Source organism: Crassostrea angulata, chromosome 1 (assembly GCF_025612915.1).
Source record: "Crassostrea angulata isolate pt1a10 chromosome 1, ASM2561291v2, whole genome shotgun sequence".
Classification (NCBI taxonomy): Eukaryota; Metazoa; Mollusca; class Bivalvia; order Ostreida; family Ostreidae; genus Magallana; species Magallana angulata.
The window spans coordinates 17,138,422-17,164,005 of NC_069111.1; the positions used below are offsets into that span (position 1 = coordinate 17,138,422).

The window sequence follows — 25,584 nt, forward strand, 5'->3', positions numbered from 1 at the left end:
TACTCTGGATGGTATGGAAAAGGATAAATGATATGACACCAGCATCTCGGCAAATTGGACAACAAACCGTTATATTGGTACAGCTTTCAGGTATTGTAGACAATCTATGTGTAGAGGACTTCAAAATTTCATGAAATAAACTAAATGCAATATTGCAGCCCATTTCCCTTCTTGCAAAATATGATCCCAAATCCTACCATATAGTTATTTGAAGAATTCGTTTCCTAGCTTCGTTGCAAATGAGCCTTAAAACGCATCACAAACGCACCAACAATGCCTCATAATGTAAAGGGGTGGGGATACCGTTATATGATATTCATTCATCAAACATTAACAAGAGCCAATCTATAGTTCTAACACCAATGATGGTCCGTGCAAATTTTCTTAAAGAGGTTCGCTCCTCTGGATTTATTTTATCCAATTAACTTTATTGAATAAAATTACATTTTTACAGGGTTTAAGTAAAGGACTATATTTTGTGCGGAAGGTTTTCAAGAAGAAAATGACAATTTTCATTATTGAGTACTTTTAGAGTACTGTTGCTTAAGCTTCATTATTTTCAGCGCAGAGCAGACTTCTATATAGTTTGTTTATTACGATATATTCATGGTGGTTTAAAAACATATTTGAACAATATTTTGATTTTTCTATCGAGATAATTTGGCGTATTTAGCTTGTATGTCATAGAAGTTAAGAAAAAGTACTAGTTAGCCCGAATTTTCGCTTAAAATGTGCTTATTTCATGCTATATCTTAAATTTATGAGATGTGGTCCCTATTTTCTTTACTTTCACATGAGAAATTAAATGTATGCTATTTGTATGCAAAGTTTTGGAAAGATAACGTTACTGATATTTTTTAATTGCGTTATAATTTGAATACTCCTTAATTTTGTAATCTTAACATCTGTTGTTGTGTTCATTGTGTACTTGCATATAAATCCACCAGTAAAGCAAGATTTTATAAACTTTGACCTAGATATTACTTTTATAGCCACTACATGTGTTCAACTTCACACTGTATCAAAATCATCATTAAATAATAGTTCAAACTATAAAAATTTGTTTGATTTCTTCAAATAATCAAATTCCATGCCAAATTTGAGCAAAAATTTCGGGAAAATTATCATTTTTGTTATCCTTAAAACATCAATAATTATCTACATAATGTGTCTTTTCAGTCATTTTCTAATACCTCTAATGAGAAATGTACAATGACCGACGGTCAGTTATAGTAAGAAAGTTATTGGTTATTGCCTGACTTACAAACGACGCTTGACGGTTGCAGCTCGCTGCTAGAAAATCGAATGAAGATCAAATGATGCAGCAACTGGTACGATACCAACAGAAACAGGTTACATGTAATTTGACATATCCGAGTCGTCAAGTTATTTCCACCAGTCAAACTCAAAACCATTATTTTAAAACAAAAAGAGGCATGCTGGGATATTCAAACGGTAACAACATATAGCCAACTTGTACACATAACGATAACACAGTTGCAAAAATTCAAATTTGAAAAGATAGATAATTCAAATTGTTGAGTCAAACTTCAATAATAAAATACTTTATCTTGAGTAATTACGTCACCCAGAAGTAAGAGGACAAATCTTCAAATTTCAAGCATTTATTTGTTTCTTTATTCACTCTGGACCCAAAGACATACAACAATATACAATTATTTTTCTTGATATCGACAGGAATTTTACAAGAATACTGAATTCTAATCTACACTAAGGTTTTACGATCTTCCGCCTTTCCGAATATCATGGTCGATATCATTTAACCGAACGTTTTGTCGGATCATTTTCATAATTAAATTTGATTCTGCGAACTCTCTTCAGAAGGATACACCACAAAACCTATCTTAAAATCATCGACATAATTGAATTTGGTTCTTTCGTGAAAAGCAATTGACGTTTTGTTTTCTACAGTTATAGAAGAACATATATAGTTTCCTTCTTTGTGCAATTTCTCCATGAGAAGCATAGTTACAGCGCTACCCAGCTTCGCTCTCCTATATTCTGGAACAAAATGTAACATTCCAATGTAACCGTAGTCTTGTTGCAACACCCAGGCTATGGGTTTCCCATGTTCGTTCTCAATACATACACTGGGGAATTGCTTCATCATATCGCAAATCCATTCCTTGCAATCGCTGAATGTTCCTGAATATGGCCATTCCTGGACGACAGTTTCCACGTGTTCCTGTTTTAGGGTCGTCACCATAAATCCCTCAGGTATAGAGCTAAAAAAAACACCCCAAAATTGTGCATTTGTGAAGTTTATCATGCAAAATTATAGTTTAATCTCATAAAAAATTATTAAGAATTCGGATATTCATTCCATTTGAGTTGGTAAAGAATTTCGAATATCAAAACTTTACTACGATTGATACAAAAGTAATGTTATTTTGTTGCTTTGCGCTTCTTTTGGGTATTGTATGAAAGAAAAAATATGTTATAAATGCATCAAAAACTGCAAAGTCACAAGTACAATTTATATATATATGACTCCAAAGTCCGATGGTCACGCCAAAGTCCGACGGCTTGTTGGAGATAGGGACGACAAAGCCCGATGGTTACGCCAAGGTCCGACGGTCTGTCTCCTACAGCCAAGTCATGCCAAAATCCGACGGTCGAACAAAGTCCGATGTTCCGCCGTTTGTTTACGCGCCACGCTACTCCGATGTTGCGCGAAAAAAAATTACGTCTATGATGTCACGTCACGAGAACGTTATTGGTAACGTCGATAATAACAATTTAAATCAAGGAATCCTAAGATGGATGCAGCAGGCCTTCGAGATGAGGGATATTATTTTGAGAAAGTGAGGAAAAAGTGAGAGACGAATGACCCCAATCCGGAGCAGTTCTGGTCCATTTTAAAGGAGGTCGAGAAAATTTGCAAGGTCAAGGCAGATCATCATTTGCATGGGGCGCTAACAGTATCAAGGATGAAATGGGACCTCAGATGGGGAGGACAACGGTCCGGAAGCATTTATCAAATTTCATACTTGACATCGATACGGGCTGCGTGTTTTTCAGGAGTTCAAAGGTTAATAAGCAACATAGGAGAGTCATGTCAAAAGAGGAGCTGGTAGCGGAAATACAGAAAAACCATGCCGTTTACGAAACGATCAGGAAGACGTATTTCCCGGTAACACGAGAGAACGTCAGGCTTCTCTTCAAACAGACAGTGAAATGTGGAAATGTATGGCCGCGGTTGACCTGCTGAAAACGAAGAGAACCAGAAGACCCATTCTTGCTTCTTATCCAAACAGTTTCGCGCCCTTTTTGTGAACCATTGGACTTTAGCGTGACACACCTTCGGACTTTGGCAAATGCCGTCAACCCTTGGACTTTCGCGTGTCACACCATCGGACTTTGGCGCAGACCATCGGACTTCGGCGTGACCGTCGGACAAACATGATATTGGTGTGAAAATAGTATGCGTCACTTATCTTTTTAAACAAACAATATGCTCTTTAAAAACATCAGACTGGTGCGATAAGGAAAAAAACCCACTCAATTTGCAGCTTATACTTTTTTAATATTTTCCAGTTGTACCCCCTTTTTTTTTTTTAATAAAACCCCAAGTTATTTGAAAAGAGGGTTTAGTTTGAAACACTTACGGACTAGACAACATTGAGATGATTCTGCTACGACCTTCACTTTTGACCTTAAAAATTCAAGGTCACTACAGACCCGTTATTCATAAGCTCAAATTATTTAAAGTGTGAGCCATAAAGGGCTAAGTGGAAAGTCCGATATGACTTTGACCTTCAAACTTTATTCAAGGTTACTGCACGTCCTATGACCATAGACACTATGTAAGTGAAGTACGAGTTAGATTAGACCAAAGGGAGATACGATATGCTCCGGACAAGCCATCTTGGCCACTATAGGGCATCCACAGAGAGGGTCCTAATTATTTAACATTCAATTTGAGAATTTATTGTTTGGCCAGCTCCTTCTTTCAACATCAATGTACTTAATCAAGAAAGCACATTTCATTTCCGGGTGGGTGTAATTAAATGATTTACGGATAATTGAGCTGTACATGTATCAGTGGTTAAGTCGAGATTACCCCCCTCTACGGTTCTCAAAGATATCCGAGTCACTCAGGTGACATATTGCAATTGATATATATCCGTTGCCGTAGGTTAACTTTTTTTTTTTTTTTTTTTACATTTTTAACTTTTTGAAAACATTTTTGAAACATCATTACGAGAAGAGGAGTATAAATTGTGAAACTGATGACAAACCACCCCTTGGGTTTCATGGGAGGATCTCTAGAATAAAAAAAATATAATTTTTTTTCCCATACTATCCCTAAGGCTTTACGGGTGGGGCTAAATAAACAACAGTCAAAACGCATGATGGTAAAAAAAAACCACCCAAAAAACCGACAGCCCTGACCTACATCAAAAGTCCAAAATTGTAAAATTCATGGCCCCTGGGTAAGGGGTTCAGACCCTAAGGCGGGGTCAAATAAGCCATTCAATGAAAATGTATTTTACTCTAAAAAAAATCTTCTTATTTGCATCGATCCACAGCTGGGGAAGGGACAAACTAAACACATGTTGATGATGGTAATAAAGCCCTTTACCAGAGTATTGGCAGAGTTGTAAATTGTATGACTCCAGTGTCAGGGGGGAACCATGAAGTTAAAGGGTCATGGTCACGATTTTGGTCAAAAATTATTTTTTCGATTTTAGTGTTTACAATGCTTTAGTAAGGCATTTTTAATACGCAACCAAAATTTGATTGTCATTCGCTGAGTTAAAAGCGAGTTACAGAGCTCACAATTCTTTACTATGTAAACAAAGCTTTTGTTTACATTTTGAGTGTTGATGTGAAAATTCTAGATTTAGGCTTAAAGGGGAATGGTCACGATTTTGGTCAAAAATCATTTTTCCGGTTTTAATTTTTACAATGCTTTCGAAAGGCATTTTTAATAGGAAACCAAAATTTTAGTGTCATTTGTTGTGTTATAAGCGAGTTACAGAGCTTGAAATTCTTCGCTATGTAAATAAAGCGTTTGTTTACATTTTGAACGTTGAAGTAAAAATTCCAGTTTTATACCTAAAACGAATGTGGTAAACTTTAGGAACTGCTTATCTATGCTTAAAATAAATAAAAAAATTACACAAATAAGCTGGGAAAAGGTTTTTAATTGGTATATTGAACCTATGTAAACAAAAACAGGGCACGAGCCTTGTTTACATGACAGAGAATTGTGAGAATTGTGTTGCTAGTAACTCTACGAATGACTATCAAATTTTATTTAATCATTAGAAATGCATTTCTAAAACATTGTAAATAATTAAAACATAAAAATAGAATTTGACCAAAATCGTGACCATGCCCCTTTAAAATGAATGTGATAAATGTTAGGAACTGTTTATTTATATGCTTAGAATGAATAAGAAAATAGACAAGTCGGCTTGAAACAGATTGTTCACGAGTAAATTGAACCATGTAAACAACAAGTGAAAAGCTGTCAATAGGTGCGTTCAGAGTTCACCAGATTGTTACCAACGGCAAGTTCGGTCACCAATGTCTACAATTGGTAACCAGTGATAGCAATTGGTTACCAATGTTGACCATTTGTGTACTTTCAATTTCAAATGAGGTCACCAAATCTACCGGCAGCCTAGAGCTTGGGCAAGTTTGGTAGGTGACGCCATTATGCTAATTCAACATGGCGGGATATAAGATGCCTATAGATACTGATGTAAATAAAGACTTTAGAATAAGATATATGCATATCAAATTAAAAGGATGTTGATATCGAGTGAAATATGCACAGATTGCGTAGAAAGAATGTTGATATCAAGTGAAATATGCACAGATTGCGTAGAAATTGCTTTTTAGATTTCAAAGATCCATGGCCAACAAAGAAATTATTGATAGGCCTATATCACATTGCTGTTTGGGACACCTACCCAAAGTCCAAGCTCTTGTTAAAGAATTGATTTTATTTATATACATTCTTGCTGGCGTTAAATAATTATTATCAGTTTTGCAATTAATCTTTACTTTCTTTGTATTAATGATGGATTGGTAGTCCTTTTGTAGACTTCTTTATATAATTTATATAATTGGGAATTCAACAAAATTGTCATCAAAGTTGTGTAATGACTTTTTAAGCATAATAAATCACTCAACGAAGCTGTTTTAAAGGGAAAGAGTCGCACTTCACAGAGGAAAGGTATTTTGTTTTGTTTTCAACTGTTTTATATTTTCAAATTGTTACAATTGGTAACCAAGTGTAACCAAAGGCTACCATTTGTTTGAATTTGACAAAAAATCGTTCATTGTACAACCTATTCAAATTGCTACAAATGGCAGCACTTGGTGACCAATGACCACCATAGTTCACCAATGGCAACCAAATGCTGCCAGCGGTAGATCTCAATTTCACCAACGGTACAACTCTGAACGCACCTAATGTGACAGCAAACCGGGTTTTCTTTTATGTAAACTGTATCCATAATCCATGTCAACCCTTATCCAGTGAAATGGAGTACCCTACATGTATATGCAACATTTTGCCAAAAATGACTAAGTTCAAAAGCTAGTATTTTTTTCATAAATTATTGGAAATCAAAATCCTAGCAATATGCACACCTCTGATATATGTACAATTGATCTGCAAAAGAACAACTTCCTATCTTGAGAACTGTAGGAGAAGTTATCCGTACAATGAGGGTACCCTATATGCAATATTTTGCCAAAAAATGACTAAGTTCAAAAGCTAGTATTTTTTTCATAAATTATCGGAAATCAAAATCCTAGCAATATGCACACCTCTGATATATGTACAATTGATCTGCAAAAGACAACTTCCTATCTTGAGAACTGTAGGAGGAGTTATCCGTACAATGAGGGTACCGTATATGCAATATTTTGCCAAAAAATGACTAAGTTCAAAAGCTGGTATTTTTTCGATAAATTATCGGAAATCAAAATCCTAGCAATATGCACACCTCTGATATATGTACAATTGATCTGCAAAAGAACAACTTCCTATCTTGAGAACTGTAGGAGGAGTTATCCGTACCATGAGGGTACCCTATATGCAATATTTTGCCAAAAAATGACTAAGTTCAAAAGCTGGTATTTTTTCGATATATTATCGGAAATCAAAATCCTAGCAATATGCACACCTCTGATATATGTACAATTGCTCTGCAAAAGAACAACTTCCTATCTTGAGAACTGTAGGAGGAGTTATCCGTACAATGAGGGTACCCTATATGCAATATTTTGCCAAAAAATGACTAAGTTCAAAAGCTGGTATTTTTCGATAAATTATCGGAAATCAAAATCCTAGTAATATGCACACCTCTGATATATGTACAATTGCTCTGCAAAAGAACAACTTCCTATCTTGAGAACTGTAGGAGGAGTTATCCGTACAATGAGGGTACCCTATATGCAATATTTTGCCAAAAAATGACTAAGTTCAAAAGCTGGTATTTTTTCGATAAATTATCGGAAATCAAAATCCTAGCAATATGCACACCTCTGATATATGTACAATTGATCTGCAAAAGAACAACTTTCTATCTTGAAAACTGTAGGAGGAGTTACCCGTACAATGAGGGTACTCTTTTGGCAGCCGCCCGCCCGCCATTTTCACCATTTTAATAACCGGATTTTTCCGTTGGAAAACCCGGTTAAAAACAGGACACGAGCCTTGTTTACATTACGAAGAATTGTGAGCACTGTATCTTGCTTATAACTCCACAACTGACTCTCAAATTTATTTGATCATTTGAAATGCATTCCCTAAGCATTGTAAATTATTGCGTGGACCCTGAGGTCCACGCAGAATATATATAAGCGAGGTTAAACCGGATGCTATGGGGAAAATTCAGCCTGCGCATGAGCTAGCCTGGTTCCTGTGCGTAATGGGTAGCTCAGGGAACCAGGCTGGCACACGTTTATCTGAATCGGGATCGGGATTCCGTGCCATATGCACACATAAGTTCAAAAGCGCTGTAATTGTAAAGTTGTCGGTAAACAGCAAAGAAACAAAGTATTTCTTTTAAAGAAATGATTGGCATGTGATATGAACTATCAGTATTATGAAAAGTAAATGCTATGCCGAAACTACAACATGAATCAAATAGCATAATTTGCAATGTTTTGTTGTTTTCCGAATACACATGTAACTTAACTTTACTTTTATAGTAGGCGAGGCGAGAGAACTTCCCGCTTAAATTTTATTTAAGCATTTAAGTATGTTTGAATAATTATGTCACTGTATAAAAGTTTAAATCTCAAGAAAAATGCATCAAATATGAAATTTTTAAATTACACAAAGCTGTCACTGCATAGTTAACAAAGTAGAGCGAATCGTAATGTGTGCGCAAATAGTAGAATTCACCAAATGCCTGATACAATACATGCAAACTTCATTCATAGATAGATCATAATTATTTTAGAAGTATAAATCCTTTAAATTCTGAGATAAAAAGTCAGGGCTATACATACATGTATACGTAATACAACGTACAAATTTAGTGGTTAAAAGCAGAGGGCTAAAGTCGGTGGAATCTCTGATATTCTTAAGGCTTTCACGTTTTCGTTGGAAACACATGCAAATGGTCCACGTATTGTAGTCCTTTTTTAAAGCACAGCAACTTGTTAAAACACAAATATGAAATTTGACCAGAATCGTGACCATGCCCCTTTATGACTTTTTTTCCCCACTCAAATAAATGTTTGAGGTGAAATTCTTACTCCCTGCCTGAGACAAAGGTTTTGGCCTTAAGGCGGGGCCAATGTGCCGACAGCGGAAATGTATTAAATTCTTACAAAATCTTCTTCACTCACATAAATAATTCGAGAAAAACCTAAATGCATGGCTATGATGTATTTGAAGCCCTCTACTTAAAGTGTGAAATTGATTATTCTGATCAGGGGTTTTGGCTCAAGGGTGGAGCATATGGCTGAAAATGAAATATATTAGATTATAGAAATTCTTCCTTACTTTCATAGAAGTAAGCGATCAAGTGAATGCCTAAATCTGATGTTCATAAACCCCTCTTTTCAAATGACAAATTCATGGTCCCTGATTTAGTGGTTAAGGCCCAAAGGCGGGGCCAATATGCCCATTCCGTAAAAATAAATTTTTACTCTAGAGTCTGTCCCCAATTATTTTTGTCGCACGTTTCCCTAAATAAATCGATGTTAATGAATAAACCAGGATTAAAACCATATTTTTTTTTCACCAGAAGGAAAAAATCCCACGACAGCTGCCATAAAACGGTTTTTCAAAGTCAAACGGATTAACAATACGATACAAAAATGAAACCTTACGGGGGAATTAACATTACAGAAAATGGCTGCCATTTCGGCCGGGGCCAGTTATTATTTAGATATGTTCGTGGCTTAACGTATTGTTACGTTGATGACGTATATATTAGTCGCGCACGTTGCCGTTGTAACGCTCTCTTTCGGAATATCTCTGTAAAAGTCGTAATTTTACACGATCCTTACCGAGGATAACTTAAAGAAGACAAGATGCCTAACTTAAAGGTGCAAAGGCTGTGAAGTCCAGATATTATTTCTTATAAATTATATAGCGTTGATTATAATTATACATTACAGCAGTAGTTTGCAATGACTTCATTGTTTCTATATAGGGCATTCCTGTTATATTATTTTTTTTTAATTTATATACTATAGGCCTGGCAAGAATTATACTATTTATCCTAAATAAATTAATCTCTGAACTTACCTTTTGAATGCATCTTTGACACTAAAATTCCTAACATCCCAGGAAACACAGTTCTATCAAAGCAGACGAAATTGACTTGAAGATATTTCAGAAAACAACATATATAATCACTATTTTATGGATCTCATTTGCAATAACATCCCAAAGATTTAATTACACCTCGAAAGCGCATAGTTCTCTATGCTGTCTGCTTAAACTGATGTGATGCCACAAGAAATGGTGATGACCTTTCCAATTATAAACAAGCATTCTGAGAGTATTGCATATGCAACACACGTCCCCTACCGGTTTGTAGAAGTTTGTGAAACAATGCACTGTTATGCTGAATATCATTTCTTACCGTCTTTTGAACCTCGAATCATTTAATATTTATTCATTTGATGAGATATCGGCGCTTCTGATTGGTCGAAAAATTTCTTTGATACCTGCATCAATAAAATTTTTGCCGGATCTACTTTTCTCAACTGTTCTGATCTAACACTATTTATAGAACGGGAATTTTCAAGATAAACACTGTCAAGAAAATGTAAAGTTGTGTCTGTTTTATTGTCAGCAAACAAAATGCAACCTTGTGAATATAAAAAATTGAAAGTTTAACCTTCAAAAATAAACAAAACACATTATTTGATTCACGAAATAGAAAATTAAGCGTCTTCTCACGATTTCGTCTGCTTGGGATCAATCAACATTTACAGCGAGACTGGCTATTCCTTTTCCAAGAATATTATAACGAACATATAGGCCTATAAACTTTCACGGTAACACTGCTGTTCAAAGAAAGTGAGCGCACAAGATTGTAAGTTTGCAGGAATCCTGGACACGAATCAATTGGGATTTAAATGTCTATAACCTCGAAAGGCTATGTACAGGTTTCAACAAAAATATATTATGTTGAGAGTCGAAGTACATGGCTATTCCGGTTATTAAAAAATTCACAAGCTTTCAAAAAATGGCAATGAGAGGTAAACCGATAACTAGTTGAAAATGTTAATGCAAACATATTTTAATGAAGTTATATTGTGTATATCCTAAAAAAGCTAGTAATAAGAAAAGAAAATAGTGTTCATTCAGCAGATCTAGAAATCAATAACAACAAACTAAAATATACCGGCATATTATAATTCAACATCATGTTATAATGACAAACATTTAAAACAAAAAAATTTAAATTTGTTTAAAAAGACCACCAGTTGGATTTGAACCCAAAACACTGAATGTTTGTATTCACTAATCCAGAACGAAACCACTGAGCCATGAGAGACTTGTCAATATGCTCTATAAAGTACTGTTTGAAACAACATTGTTATATCAATGGACTTTGTTTTTTATCCTTCAAAAAAAATTTGAAAAAGTACATATTTAGTCATCTCTGGGTCATCCCTCCACCTTTTTCTAAAAAGCGACATTTTTAATGTTGAAATATGTTATCTTTACACGTTTCAAATATGTGGAGAGAAGACCCAGAGACAACAAAATCATTTAAAAACAGTTGTAAGTAAGTAGGATTTTGAACGAATTGCATCGTGTTGCTATATTTAGACCCATATTATGATAAAACCTTTAGCATTTCTAATATTTTTCCACTTATTCCACATCCAACAGAAACCTAATAACGGTTATAATTCGAAAAATATTCAAAATTAATTGATGAAATTTTCACTCTCCTTGTGTGCCCAGATTCCTGCCGAATGTACATCTTAAGCGCCCACTTTCTTTGGTAACGATAATTTTTAAATTTACACACGTACATGATCGGTCATCAGAATAAGCGTCGTAACGAAAAGCTATGAGTGATGCATCAACTCCTTTTGCGCATTCCAAGCGGCTGATATACCATTTAAGTACATAACTGGCTATCTAGTTACCACAACGTTTACAAAAGTCGCTTATACATACTATTCTCTGTCGACATATCAGCTATTTTCATCCACGATCGCCTTTCCTTGGATGGTTATGTCCAGTTGCATATTCCAGCGACCTTACATGAAAACTAGTTTTATTACGAGTTTTTCTGCACAGTGAATAATATCACAAGCTATCGCATGTATTTTCCTTTCGTTTTCAATTCAGCCGGTTCAGATTTTAACTCACTATTTGTGTTTAATCCTTTAATTCAGCTCAATAGCTCTGCATCAGCTGAGGCGCATCCATTTTGAATATTGTTGCTGTTGTTGTTTTGTATTCATACGCGCCGCTTCATTTACATTATTTACATTTTTGATCAATGACACATCACATTTTTTTTATTTGAAAATGTTTTATTAAATGATAAGAAATGAAGATAATTTTTCTATTGATCGACGTATCAAAGAAAAAATTGACCGGAAAACTTTTTCATCAATGCGCGTAGCCCGTTTTCCGGTCAATTTTTTCTTTGATACGTCGATCAATAGAAAAATTATTATCTTCATTTCTTAATAACTTTTTTTCAAATAAAAAATTTCTTAAATCAACAGACCAACCCGATAACGAACCCGATTGTAATAATACAAAAAACCCATGTCGATTAAATTTAGAACACAATGCTTGACACTATTTTAAAGAACTTATTTGTTTGTTAGAAACAATAAAAGGAATAGTACAAGTAATGCACGATATTATTACTGACTACATGTACATACTTTCCTCGTTTATTCAATACACACCGAACCCGATAACGAACCCAAACATTAAACAAATGGAATATAAAAAATTAATTTTCTCAAAAAGATGTCAACCAGACGCTACAAAAGTGTAAACTTGATCTGTAGTTTGACATTTTGAAGCTGTTCAGCAAATTTCATATTATTCCTCAAACGCATAAAGAAAAAAAGTGTGGAAAACTGAAGTGGGACAGACAGACGGACGCAGAGGAAAGCTAAAGTCCCCTCCGGTGAAAACCGGTAGGGGACTAATAAACAGTTCCAATGTCATTTTAGACCTAGGTTAATTGTATCTGTTAAAAATACTGAATACAACTAGACACGATCTCGTTGCGAGCAACGAGGAGGTCTTCCGTCTGATTTTAGAACTTGAGATTTATGTTCGATCTTGATTTTGCTATTTAACAGCTAAACATGATTTAAAACAGTAAAAGGTGGTCTACATTTTATGGGCCAGACACTATTTTGTTTTAGGTGTAAGAACTTTGTTCAACAAGTGTTTAGAAATTCCTTAGTTGTTGAGATATCTGTGAAAAACGTTTAAGGGGTCCGTCTCTTATCTCCTTATTGGGGCGACTGAATTAAATCCTTAAGGTTGCATGTTGTTAAGTACATCATTTAAATCATCTTTTCTTTTACACTTCATTTAAAAATATTGTTCTTTTTTGAGATATAGGTGATCAAAGTTTTGGACTTTTAACCCCTAAAAACCCCTAATTACGTAAAACATGAGAAAATCGTTATATTTTTAGGCTAAATAAAGTAAGATAAACATATTTGCTTCTATAATTTATCACAAAATATCCCTCGGTAAAGAACTATAGGAAAAAGACTTAAGAGCCCTCTAGGTCCCTACATTTAGGGGCCAGCCCCTTTTACTTGGTATCATATGAAATGTCATTTGATTTTATAAACAATTTGCTCAACAATTGTTTAGAAATTCGTTACCATTCTTGAGATATCTGAGAAAGAATGTTTAAGGGGCCGGTTCCTTATCTCCTTATTGGGGCCGCTGAGCCAAATTTTTAAGCTCGCATGTTGTTAAGTACATCATTTTGAGCATCTTTTCTTTTATACTGCATTTTAAAATATTTTTTCTTTTTGAGATATAGGTGATCAAATTTGAGGACTTTTGACCCCTAAAAATCCCTAATTACGTGACACATGAAAAAATCATTACACTGTTAAGCTACATAACTGACAGATAAACATATTTCCTTCTATAATTATAACAAAATATCCCTCAGTAAAGAGCTATTGGAAAAAGACTTTAGAGCCCTCTAGGTCCCTAATATTAGGAGCCAGCCCCTTTTTCATGGTATCAAACAAAAGGTCGTTGGATCATAATGACATTTTGTTCAACAAGTGTTTAGAAATTCGTTACCGTTCATGAGATATCTAAGAAAGAATGTTTTAGGGGCCGGTCCCTTATCTCCTTATTGGGGCATCTGAGCCAAATTTTTAAGGTTGCATGTTGTTAAGTACATCATTTTGAGCATCTTTTCTTTTATACTGCATTTTAAAATATTTTTTCTATTTTGAGATATAGGTGATCAAAGTTTTGGACTTTTGACCCCTAAAAACCCCTAATTACGTATCACATGTGAAAATCGTTATACTGCTGGGCTTCACAACTGTAAGATAAACATATTTGCATCTATAATCTATTATAAAATATCCCTCAGTGAAGAGCTATGGGTAAAAGACTTTAGAGCCTTCTAGGTCCCTAATTTGAGGGGCCAGCCCCTTTTTTGATATCAGCTGAAAGGTCTTATAAATATAAACCTTTTTTACATTACATGTCTTCATAAAATATTTTCCAAAAAAGAGATAAAGAGAAAAAAGCACAAAAATTTACGACGCTTTTTTATGTAAATTTTCGAGCCCTAGCGAGCTTTGGCGCCAGTAGTGCTAAACATACAAAACAACAATCATGAAAAACTTCAATCTTTCCTTTACAAACCGTAGAAATTTGAGCTTAATATCTCTTATACTTTAGGAGTACGACAGAAGACAAAATACCCATATAAAAATTAGGAAAATCTCAATATCTCAAAAACGAATGTGACGTCATAAACACAAAAAATTTCCAATCAGGTTCAGACCAATATCTATCATATCTGAAAATTTGATCGATATCGGACGAGCCGTTTCTGAGAATGCGCGTGCACAAAAATAGGAACAAAAAAAATATAATATCTATAGCCTTTCACAAAATATCCCTCAGTAAAGAGCTACAGATGAAAGACTTAAGAGCCCTTTGGTCCCCTAATTTGAGGGGCCAGCCCCTTTTTCTTGATATCAAATAAAAGGTCATTTAAATTTCAACACATTTTGTTCAACAAGTGTTTAGAGATTTGTTACCGTACTTGACATATATGGGAAAGAACGTTTAAGGGGCCGATCCCTTAACTCCTTATAGGGGCCATTTAACGAAATTTTGAAAATAGCATATTATTTAGAACATCATTTTGACTATCTTTACTTCTATACTGCATTTCAAAATATTTTTCCTTACTGAGATATGGGTGATCAAAATTCTGGACTTTTGGCCCCTAAAAACCCCTAATTACGTAACACATGATAAAATCATCACATTGCTTAGATACATAACTGTAAGATAAACATATTTGCTTCTACAACTGTTCCCAAAAAATCCCTCAGTAAAGAGCTACAGATGAAAGACTCTAAAGCCCTTTGGTCCCCTAATTTGAGGGGCCAGCCCCTTTTTCTTGATATCAAATGAAAGGTCTTGTAAATATAAACTTTTTTTTGCATTACATGTGTTAACAAAATATTTTTCAGAAAAGAGATAAACTATGAAAACCATTAAAAATTACGACGTTTTTTAAGTCTCAATTTTCGGGACCAGGCGAGCTTAAACGCCTTTTGAGCGTGACAAATATGAACGCCAAATAGCACATCTACAATCTCTTGTCTACAATCCCTGAAAGTTTGAACTCAATATCTTTTACCGTTTAGGAGGAGATCCCTGGACAAGACAACCCTCTGAAAATCGTTGAAACGTCATTTTCTCAAGAACGGAAATGACGTCATCAAATTAAAAAAATGTATATTAAGTTCGGATTAATATCTATTAGATCTAAAAGTTTCACGAAAATCGGCTGAGCCATTTCTGAGAAATCGCCTGCACAAATTTTGTAAGAAAAAAAATAATAATAATAGGGAAAAAGAAACCGAACGAAAACAATAAGGTCTTCCGTTGGAAAACGGAAGACCTTAATGAAGTCACAAATTGGAAATTTTATATAAAGCTGGTAATATCACGAGCCATTCACAACTTGCAGTAATTTATACTCAATTCATATAAAATGAAAAGATGTCTTTTCTTTTGTTGTTTTCATTTTAATTTTTATATTTTTTTTTTGGGGGGGGGGGGATACTGTAAGTTGTGAATGGACATATGTTATTATTAAACATGTACTTAGATGTCTGATGATAAACCAAATCGGCTCGAACATAATTGGGGAAAATATGCGACAAGTTTACTGTTAGTTTGCTTGGGAATTTTTCATGCCATAAACATTATTCATTTTACTAAAAAATTCTCTAATATTATTTGATAATTGTCAATATATCTCGGAATAAAAAACCTGGGACAGACTATGATAACCTTTATTTCTCTATCTCGATCCACAGTAGGGTGAAATAAACTAAATACATGTTTACGATAGTCATGAAGCCCTCAACCTAAGTTGTAAAATTTATGACTTGGTATTTTCGGTACTATTATGTTCGTGGAAGATTAACTAAATGCATTGTTTTTATGTATAAACTGTCCTGATCTTAATAAAGGCCAACTTGTTTTCATTGCGCAGTCTATTAAAATTTGGTGTATTTATACTTTTAATAAAGTCTTTTCGTTACCTTTTATTACAGTAAACAAGATATAGTATTAATTGTTCTGCATTTAAATTTGCAGATCAGAACCAGTAGACATTTCTAAAACGAATTTTACTCAAGATTTTCATGATTTTTTCGCATTTTTGACATTACTTTTGTATCAACCTTCGAACCATCAAGTCACCGAACTTTTATTTAAGCTCAATATCTGAATATAAGTGTAAACATCACAAAGTATTAAGCACACTTAATTAAATTCAAAGCAATACAAACATTTGTCTGATATTTTCCTTAGGCATGTGCATTACAACTGCATCATTACTAACACGATAGGCGGCACTGCGGTAGCTCAGCAGCTGATCAAGAACCCCGGAGCGTAAACCTGCACACAGAAACAAAAAAGTGTCTAAGCATCAATTCAAATCGTTATAAAATGCACGATTTTGAGATGTGAAATAATGCTTATTTTACTTCACCTGTGTCATCATCTTTGAGATGATACGGACGCTGTAGTGCTAATACCGATATCCTTTTTTAAAATATCTAAACCACATGTACACTTCTTTTCTGTATTAAAAAAAATCTCTTTTGCGCATCATTGTACGTAGTCCGAAATATCGATATTTTCCGGCCGTTTTTCACAGTACCGGCCAGTAAAGTATCAAAATGTTAAAAAAAAAAAAATGAAACACGTAAGATATTTCAGACTTTCGTCTTTGATGATGCGAGTTGAATTCGATTTACTTGATATTAATTGATAGTTTCATAGTTTCAATTTCTATCGCATATTAAAACAGCACACTCGTACATGTAACACATGTGAAGGATATTTACCTAGATTCACACTTGGAATACAACATGATTCAAGTTTGTTAAAATACAAGGCCACATCCTTTTACAATGGGAGATAACTAAAAATTATAGAGAATTTGTTGATATCTTTAAAAGTTCTTCTAAAAAAATCATTTGACCAGAAAAGCTGAAACTTGTGTAGATAATCATCTTTAGGAAGGGTAGATTCAAGTTTGTTCAAATTATGATCCCACAATATAGGGGGTCTCAAAATTTTACTAAGGATCTCTTAGAAATATCTTTAAAAATCTTTTTAGAAACGGATCAGCCAGAAACGCTGAAACTTGTGTTGAACCATCCCCAAGTATAGTAGAGAAATATCTTTAAAAATCTTTTTTAGAAACGGATCAGCCAGAAACGCTAAAACTTGTGTTGAACCATCCCCAAGTAGAGTAGATTTAAGTTATTCAAATCGTATAATTGAGAGGCGGGCGAATTTTTTTTTTACATAGGAATATAAAGGGGGAAATCCTCATAATATTTTTCATAGAAACGGATTTGCCAGAAAAGATGAAAGTTGTGTGGAAGTATCCTCCGGAATACGAATATACATTGTGTATAGAGAAAGTAAACTTAAGGTTTTTTTCCTTAAAAAACTCATTTGCCTAGAAAAGCTGCAACTTTAGTAAAAATAACCTCAGATAGTGTAGATTCAAATTTGTCAAATTTCTATTTTGTAGGAGTAGGGTTGGGCAATTACTACGAGTTCAATTCTACAAAGGAAATTTTTTTTATATTATTCAAAAAAACACCTCAAATGTTATAATGAATATGCAAGAATTTTGACATATTATAGATTCTCTAAGACTGTTTAGACGTTGGCATCTGGACAATTCTTTGGTTTTACAAGTTTGATGTAGGTTTATATCCCATTTGATTTATACCTTCTTGAGAACTGCAATGCTCATCATGTGTCAAGACTATAAAATCATCCTGTTATTACAGGGCTTAACTATAGAATATTTAGGGGAAAAGTTATTTTTTTTTTCATACAGGATCTGTTTTACTACATTGTCAAGATATTTTGTATATGGATCCTTAAAGCTGATTTTATTATGTATATTGTTGTTAGGTGAGCGATATGACCCATGGGCCTCTTGTTACATAGAACATTAGTCAATCTTTAAGTAATCACGTATGTAGCCATTCAATCGCTTGGCTTATCAAACAGTGTTAAGATACCTGATTTATTATAAGCGGCAAATAGAAAAAGTTCTTACCAAATAAGAGGAGAGTGTTTGAAAGCAGTTTTGCTACATGTTGGAGTACAGTGTCCAATGCTAAAGTATTTTTTAGGTCTCTACAAAAACAGCACACTCTCTGTAGTCCTGCATTCTTATGCTAGAAGAAAGAAGGAACCAGTCAGAACGAAACAATGGATATTAATTTGACTGGTTAAGTTAAATGAAAAGAAATTATTAATTAAAGGATGGTTTGCATTGTTATCTTTGGCAAGTGATAATGACTGATATATGTAAATTATTTATTCGTCATTTGAAACTACATGAATAATCATAGACTTACCTGGTTATCTGATACCACCACAACACTGTAGGTAGGCCAGCTGTCGACCCACACCGATCTATTTGTCAGAGACCCCTTTATTAACTGTGTGACTATGTAGTAAGCCTAGATATAGGAACCATATGTTTCGTTGATAAAGCATTCGAGGCAAAAATAAAACAAGAGGTGTTTGTAAAACACTATGCCCCCCCCTACCTTGGAAAGAACTGCGAGAAAATGAATGAAAACTACAAATAATTGAAATTTTTCTAAGTCCAAGGCATAACTCTGTCAAAAAAATGCTTGAACGTACCAAAAATTGACCTAGATATTATAATGATAAACCTGTATACCAAATTTCATTTCAATATGTGCATCCTTTGCGAAGAAAATGAACGGAAACTGCAAATAATTGGAATTTTTCAACGTCCAAGGTGCACAACTCTGTCGAATATAGCTCGATTGCACCTTAAATTGAACTTGATCTAGATATTACATGTATTATGATAAACCAGTATACCAAATTTCATTTCAATATGTGCATCCTTTGCGAAGAAAATGAAAGGAAACTGCAAATAATTGGAATTTTTCTATGTCCAAGGGCCATAACTCTGTCAAATATTGCTTGATCGCACCCAAAATCGAACTTGACCTAGATATTATTATGATAAATCTGAATACCAAATTTCATTTCAATATGTGCATCCTTTGCGAAGAAAATGAACGGAAACTGCAAATAATTGGAATTTTTCAACGTCCAAGGTGCACAACTCTGTCGAATATTGCTCGATTGCTTCTTAAATTGAACTTGATCTAGGTATTATTATGATAAACCTGTATACCAAATTTCATTTCAATATGTGCATCTTTTGCGAAGAAAATGAAAGGAAACTGCAAATAATTGGAATTTTTCTATGTCCAAGGGCCATAACTCTGTCGAATATTGCTTGATCGCACCCAAAATCAAACTTGACCTAGATATTATTATGATAAATCTGAATACCAAATTTCATTTCAATATGTGCATCCTTTGCGAAGAAAATGAACGGAAACTGTTGGTAGACCAACCGACAGACAGCAGCAAAGCAATATGCCCTTCCTTCTTCGAAGGGGGGGGGGGCATAAAAGATACCAGACAAAACTCCAGAAGAATAGCCTAGGACCCCCCTCCCCCCCCCCCCCCAAAAAAAAAAAATTAAATAAAACAAATCGTTTAACCTCAAAATGAAATACTACTTTAGTTTATATTTGATCAAAATAGGTGCAAATCAAATATTTATAATGCAGAATTAAAACCATGCTATATGATTAGAATTCTATCTTCTAGAATCAGATTAAACTTATCCTTACCGATACTGAAAACGGCATGTCATTTTTCAAGCTCTTTTCCAAAGAACAGTAGTCATCAGACAAAATTCGGTGTGCCATAATGAATAACCAAAATTGGCAATGAGAGGAGAGGAAACGTTGATTAATCTGAAATATTTCATGAAACAATTATACAATGGCTCAGCGATATTGAGAAAACCTTGATTAATCTGAAATATTTCATGAAACAATTATACAATGGCTCAACGATATAGAAGAAACCTTGATTAATCTGAATATGTCATGAAACAATTAAACACTACAACTGTCACTGAAATGAGAGCAATGAGTATTTATATTTAGCATTCATACAAATTTCAAGTACCTATCCTAAAAATGGAACCCATGTGATATGAACCAATGGCCACACAATTGTTTGTCCAGTGAGTATACGTCATTCTAATTCGGAACGAAGCAATCTCTGTTAAGTGTGTAACCCCTTATCATACCTAGAAAATGTCCCCTTCACCAATATCGATAAACATCGCCCATAATTTCCATTACATATGTTCAAACAAGGTATCGTTATTTAACCAAGGTTAGCTTTTTAAAGCTGAACACCGCTCGTAGATAGGCACTGTCCGCCATATTTTTCTTTCATCACTGCTGTCCCTACAACGTTTATAAAGCGCAGACCTTTAAACAGTTCAAAGTATTCGCTGTGGAGGTCTCACTTGTGTGGACGTACATCTTGCATCGCTTGTTACTCGGTCACGATGAAATTATCAAATTTTACGGACTTTTTTCAAACCAGGAGAATACTAACGTCAAATAAATTGGTCAATGCATTACTTACAAACAATAAATGCACATAGAATAAGAGATAAATGCATAAATCCAAAGACCACGAAAGGAATACTACATGTCCGCCACGAGTTTCAGATGTGCAATCGCGTGTAACGAAATCAAAGGGTTTATATACCAGGTACGAGGGTTGATCCAAAAGTAATATCATAGATCCAATAAAATCGTAAAAAAAAAAATCCGCGTAAAGTTACAAAAATTCGTGCTTTAAGATATCTACCAAATTCAATTCAGACCTGAAAATTTTAATGCATTGTGATAGTTATTTCTGAAGATAATATATTTTGTAGAGCATGTGGTAACGATAGTCGCCGCAAACTTACAACGTCATTTCTATATCTTTGGCGTTCTGGTTGAATTTCGTTATTTAGTACTCTATTTAAATTCGCCACGATAGTCTTTTTTTTTTTACATTTTTTTCCTTAAAGTAGCTAATTTATCTTCTTGTAATCGATGAAGTAGTATATTGGATTATGTAATACTCGATCATTTTGTCAAGGTCTCTTCATGAAGTCATGAACGTAGCTTTATGATATAGCCATTGACGTAAGAACGCAGCTTTAATTTTCCTTCAGAGCGTATGTCTTCTATCTCTATAATTTATTTATTAACATGACATATGCTTTTATTAGGTATTGGAACCACGACTAAGGTACCATGTTCACTCACTCTCAATTTTAGGTTGATATATCAATTCCATTACATTTTCTAGTGATTTCTATCCATCGAAGCAAAACATGCATCGAATGTCCAGCTTTTTATCCCTTGAACAAGAGACAAAAGGCATTTGGTAGATATCCGAAATGGACAGTAACAGTCCCTAATTTTTAAAACAGTAAGGAAAAAGCTAATTATATATCTGTTTTAAAATATTGTGTTGTTTGGGGTATTTTAAAATTTTGAAGCATGTAATTTATTCATATATACAAACCATAAAAAAAATTCATGACGCGGCGATGTCATGTACATCAATATCTTGTTAAGTGTTCAAAGAAATTTCATTAAAAAAATTACCTTAAATTAGAATTTTGATAAGGAAAATCTTGATGTATTATTTTATACAAGACAGCGCCAATGAGAAGGGCAGTGCAAAGTGTGACATTACTTTTGGATCAACCCTTGTACCTGTGTGACGGTGCCTATTTTACGAGCAGTGTTCAGCTTTAAAAAGCTATAAAAGTCAGCCATTGGTCAAACGTGAATACACAATCTGTTAAATAGAAAACATACTTAGTTTCCAGAACAAAATGATTATGCAGGTGCACATTTAGTGTGTGTCGAGGCAAGATGTACATTCACAGAGGTGAGACCTCTACAGCGACATACTTTGACCTGTTAAGAGGTATATGGCTTATATAGGGGTTGTAGATGAGCGGTGATGACAGAGAAATTAATATGGCGGACAGTGCCTATATGTGAGCGGTGTACAGCTTTAAAAATTAATGTACACACATAGCATCAACACTTTAGAGTAAATTTCAAGAATGTTCGGAAATTAATAAGGGATTAAAATGGTGGATATTCTAATCGATTCAAAATGCGAGTCTGTTTTAAATTATAAATCTCCTGAAACTCCGGCTTGTAAATGAAAACGTAAGAAAGCTCCACCAATCTTAAATTTTCTGATCAAGCCCAGGACCATAGACGAGTTTTTTCGCCTTTTACAACCGGAGAAAGTCAACTCGATATAATTTTAGATTTCAAACTATAGAAAGTTTTTGTTGATCCGTCTTTAAATTAGAGTTCCAGGCTTACAGATGCAGATAAACTTGTATTTCTTACTTTAAAAATCGAACCCGAACCAGCAAAATCATACCCGCAGACAAAAAAATCGTTGGTATTTACCCTCATGAGAAGCAAGTTTCCCTGACTCAAGTATTCACATACAGAAGATGCTGCATATTGCTATCACCGTGTGAATGGGGCTCTGGTGATTAATACAGGACAGGAGACAATATACAATTCACTTCTTTATTATTTGGAGTCCGTCGCAAAAATGTGTAATCAATTATAAACACAATAAAAGATATAAAACAATGGTACACTGCATATTTAAAATGAATGTGCTTAATGATGTCACAGATAAGTTCATGTGTTAATTAAAAACACCATTATATAATCACACAATTCATATCAGGTACAATAACATGTCTACTATATATCTTTATCATGAAAATAAATGAATAAAATCAAAATGAAATATTAATCTTAAAAGGGGAGAATTAGCTTACACTAGTTATGCTTGGCTATGAGGGGGGATTGAAAGCAACAGACCCAAAATAGAAAATCACATGTTATTGTTTACATCAACAATTTCCGGTCAACACCAGACAAGATCACGACTTCCGGTTACAGGGAAGGGGGGGGGGTGGCTATCAAAGCTTACACACCTGCAGGCATGTTCACGAAACTTTCCTAAGATATGACCTAAGTGTGTTCCTAAGATATGACTAAGGAAAAAAGTTAGGAACATCCTAAGATCAACTTAGGACACGTCTTAAGATGTAGCTCGACGGTTACTTAGGAACATCTTAAGTTAGGATATCCTAACCTTATACAACCATTCTTATTTTTCACAATTATTCATTCAGATCGAATTTGAGAGACTTGTGTAGGGATGAATCATTAAACATTTTGCCAGAGAAAATTATACGTCTTGGTAGATAAAACACAAAAGGCCAGTAATTTTAATGTATGCATTTTAATAATTTTACATTTACCTAAATATGTATCAGTTACCAATAACAATTTAGTTTGTTTTTCTTTAAATGACCCCCCCCCCCAAAAAAAAAAAAAAAAAAAAAATTAAAATAAAAAATATTACAAGCCCCAAAAAATTCAAATAACTGTTCTTTTTAAAAAAAATATATATATATATTAGGACATAATTGGCTTACAAGCAGATAATTATGTAAACAAGATGTGTGTATTGTCATGTCATAATTAACATTTGAGAATCTTGTCATTCAAGTATATGTAATACATAAACACGCGATTTTCATAGAATTTGAAACGTTACATGAGGAAACACATGTACTCGTAGAAACAATAAGTTGTGATATATTTCGAAAATATAATTATAAATACAGTTCATTCAACATTACAAATGTTTTAAAGATTATTTTTTTTTCAGATTAAAGTGATAAAAATTAGGAATGATCACGCATGGTATATGTAACCCGATGTAAATTTACTTTTTATAGCAAAGGACATTTAGATAATTGTTATCAAAAATTATTATAATCAAAACAGTGAATGTAACTCATTTAGTGTACAATGTAGATAAAAAAAATAAGGAATAACTTTCATTCGTCAAACAGAGATAGGATTTGCAAAAAAAATATATTAATTTCTCAGCTCCAAGACAGGCATGTAGCAACGGGGAAGCGGTGAGAGTTCGGGGCCCCCCTCCACATCATTTTGTTAAAATGAACATACATGATAGAATAATTGACTATGCCCCCCCCCCCCCCCCCCCTCTCCCGGATTAGGAATTTGATGTTTGTCGAAAATGCTGGAACTGTGGAAAATATTGCCTTATTCTACCGGTCTTAAGAAAAGGCTTCACAACATCCCAATATCCCTAAAAACGTGATTTTATAGCTTTAGGATGGTCTTAGGACAAGGTAGGTGATGTCTTAAAGTTAGGACAAAGTTATGGCGGTTCCTAAAGTAAGGAGAGCTTCGAAAAACAGACTTAGGACTAAGACGTATCCTAAGATGTACTTAGGACGCACCTTGGTCCTAAGATAGCTTCGTGAACATGCCTGCTGGTCCAGTTTTTAAGATCTAATATACTATATACAAACATCCTTTTTTTTAATTTACAAGTTATCAACATATATCATAAAAAGCATAACCACATTTCACAAAAAATAACTTTACTTACATGATTACTTTCTGCATATTTGTTTTCGCTAAGTATTAAATATTAAAAGCAGCACAATGTACTGCGCGTTTACACAACACGCTTTGTTTACAATGCTAAATTAGAAACCCGTAAAAGACAAATATGCAATATCCAAAAAAGTCTTAACTTACAACCTGTGGTTTGTAAAATTGATTTAAAAATAGGAAATACTATTATGTGAATTGTTAAAAAAATTAGAACTTAATTTGTCTTTCTGAATGAAATTGTAAAAATCAAAAGATAACATTTTTAAAATTGTTTTATCAAAACAGATAATTGTTTAAAAGCTTTTCATCATGAAGTGATTAACACTTTTTCTAAAATGCAAAGTTAAACATGTTAAAATACACAGTAAAAATAATTCAAATACGAATATTCTACATTACCTGAAATACAGGACAGGAGACAATATAAAATTCACTTCTTTATTATTTAGAGTCCGTCGCAAAAGTGATCGGACTAAACCCTGTAGCGTCCCCTGTCCTGGCATTGAGTTGTTCTTGCCATTAATTGATACAAAGAATTGTAAAGAAAAATTCACTGATTGCTTACATCAAAGAGGCGGATTGACACGATGGTTTTGCGATACAATGCGTATTACGTAATTATAAAAACAGCGGATGTCTTTGAAGGATAAACCTAAAAGCATATATTTAATTAGCTCGGATGACACTAATTGACTTAACAACTGTGCGTGTGAATTATCGACAGATGGCCTCAAGTTATTTATCTAAGTAAATCTTGTGTAAAATTGATTAAAGTAAATAAATATAAAATATAAGTTTTCAAAATTAAAGATATAATAAATTATGTGGAACTTATAATAAATTATAAGGAAATGGTCAAAAATAGAAAAATATAATTGAGGGTCAAAGTGACACCGTGATCTT

At 33.9% G+C, this 25,584-nt stretch overlaps 1 protein-coding gene across 3 annotated transcripts; it reads right to left on the bottom strand.

The window, feature by feature from the left end:
• Positions 1–1,626: 1,626 nt before the first annotated feature.
• Positions 1,627–25,132, bottom strand: LOC128166060 (glycine N-acyltransferase-like protein 3). Of its 3 annotated transcripts, none has more exons than XM_052831157.1 (6): positions 25,081–25,132; positions 19,963–20,088; positions 18,634–18,738; positions 18,330–18,450; positions 16,531–16,639; positions 1,627–2,246 (listed from the first exon to the last, which is right to left on the bottom strand). In XM_052831157.1, exons 2-6 carry the CDS (start codon positions 20,038–20,040, stop codon positions 1,814–1,816), a joined length of 846 nt encoding a protein of 281 aa, XP_052687117.1. In that variant the 5' UTR covers positions 20,041–20,088; positions 25,081–25,132; the 3' UTR covers positions 1,627–1,813. The 3 variants fall into 3 exon arrangements, with proteins under 3 accessions (XP_052687117.1, XP_052687037.1, XP_052686955.1); XM_052831077.1 differs by lacking the exon at positions 25,081–25,132 and adding an exon at positions 20,777–20,852; XM_052830995.1 differs by lacking the exon at positions 25,081–25,132 and adding an exon at positions 20,306–20,743.
• Between the last annotated feature and the right edge of the window lie 452 nt (positions 25,133–25,584).

Bases quoted from the DNA above. Each gene is read 5' to 3' on its own strand.
- LOC128166060 (XM_052831157.1), bottom strand. From the start codon at position 20,040: ATGGCACACCGAATTTTGTCTGATGACTACTGTTCTTTGGAAAAGAGC. The intron at 18,739-19,962 runs GTAAGGATAAGT...TCCTATATCTAG, and splicing joins ACATGCCGTTTTCAGTATCG to GCTTACTACATAGTCACACA. The intron at 2,247-16,530 runs GTTTGTATTGCT...TGTTTTTTTTAG, and splicing joins AAGGAAAATATCAGACAAAT to CTCTATACCTGAGGGATTTA.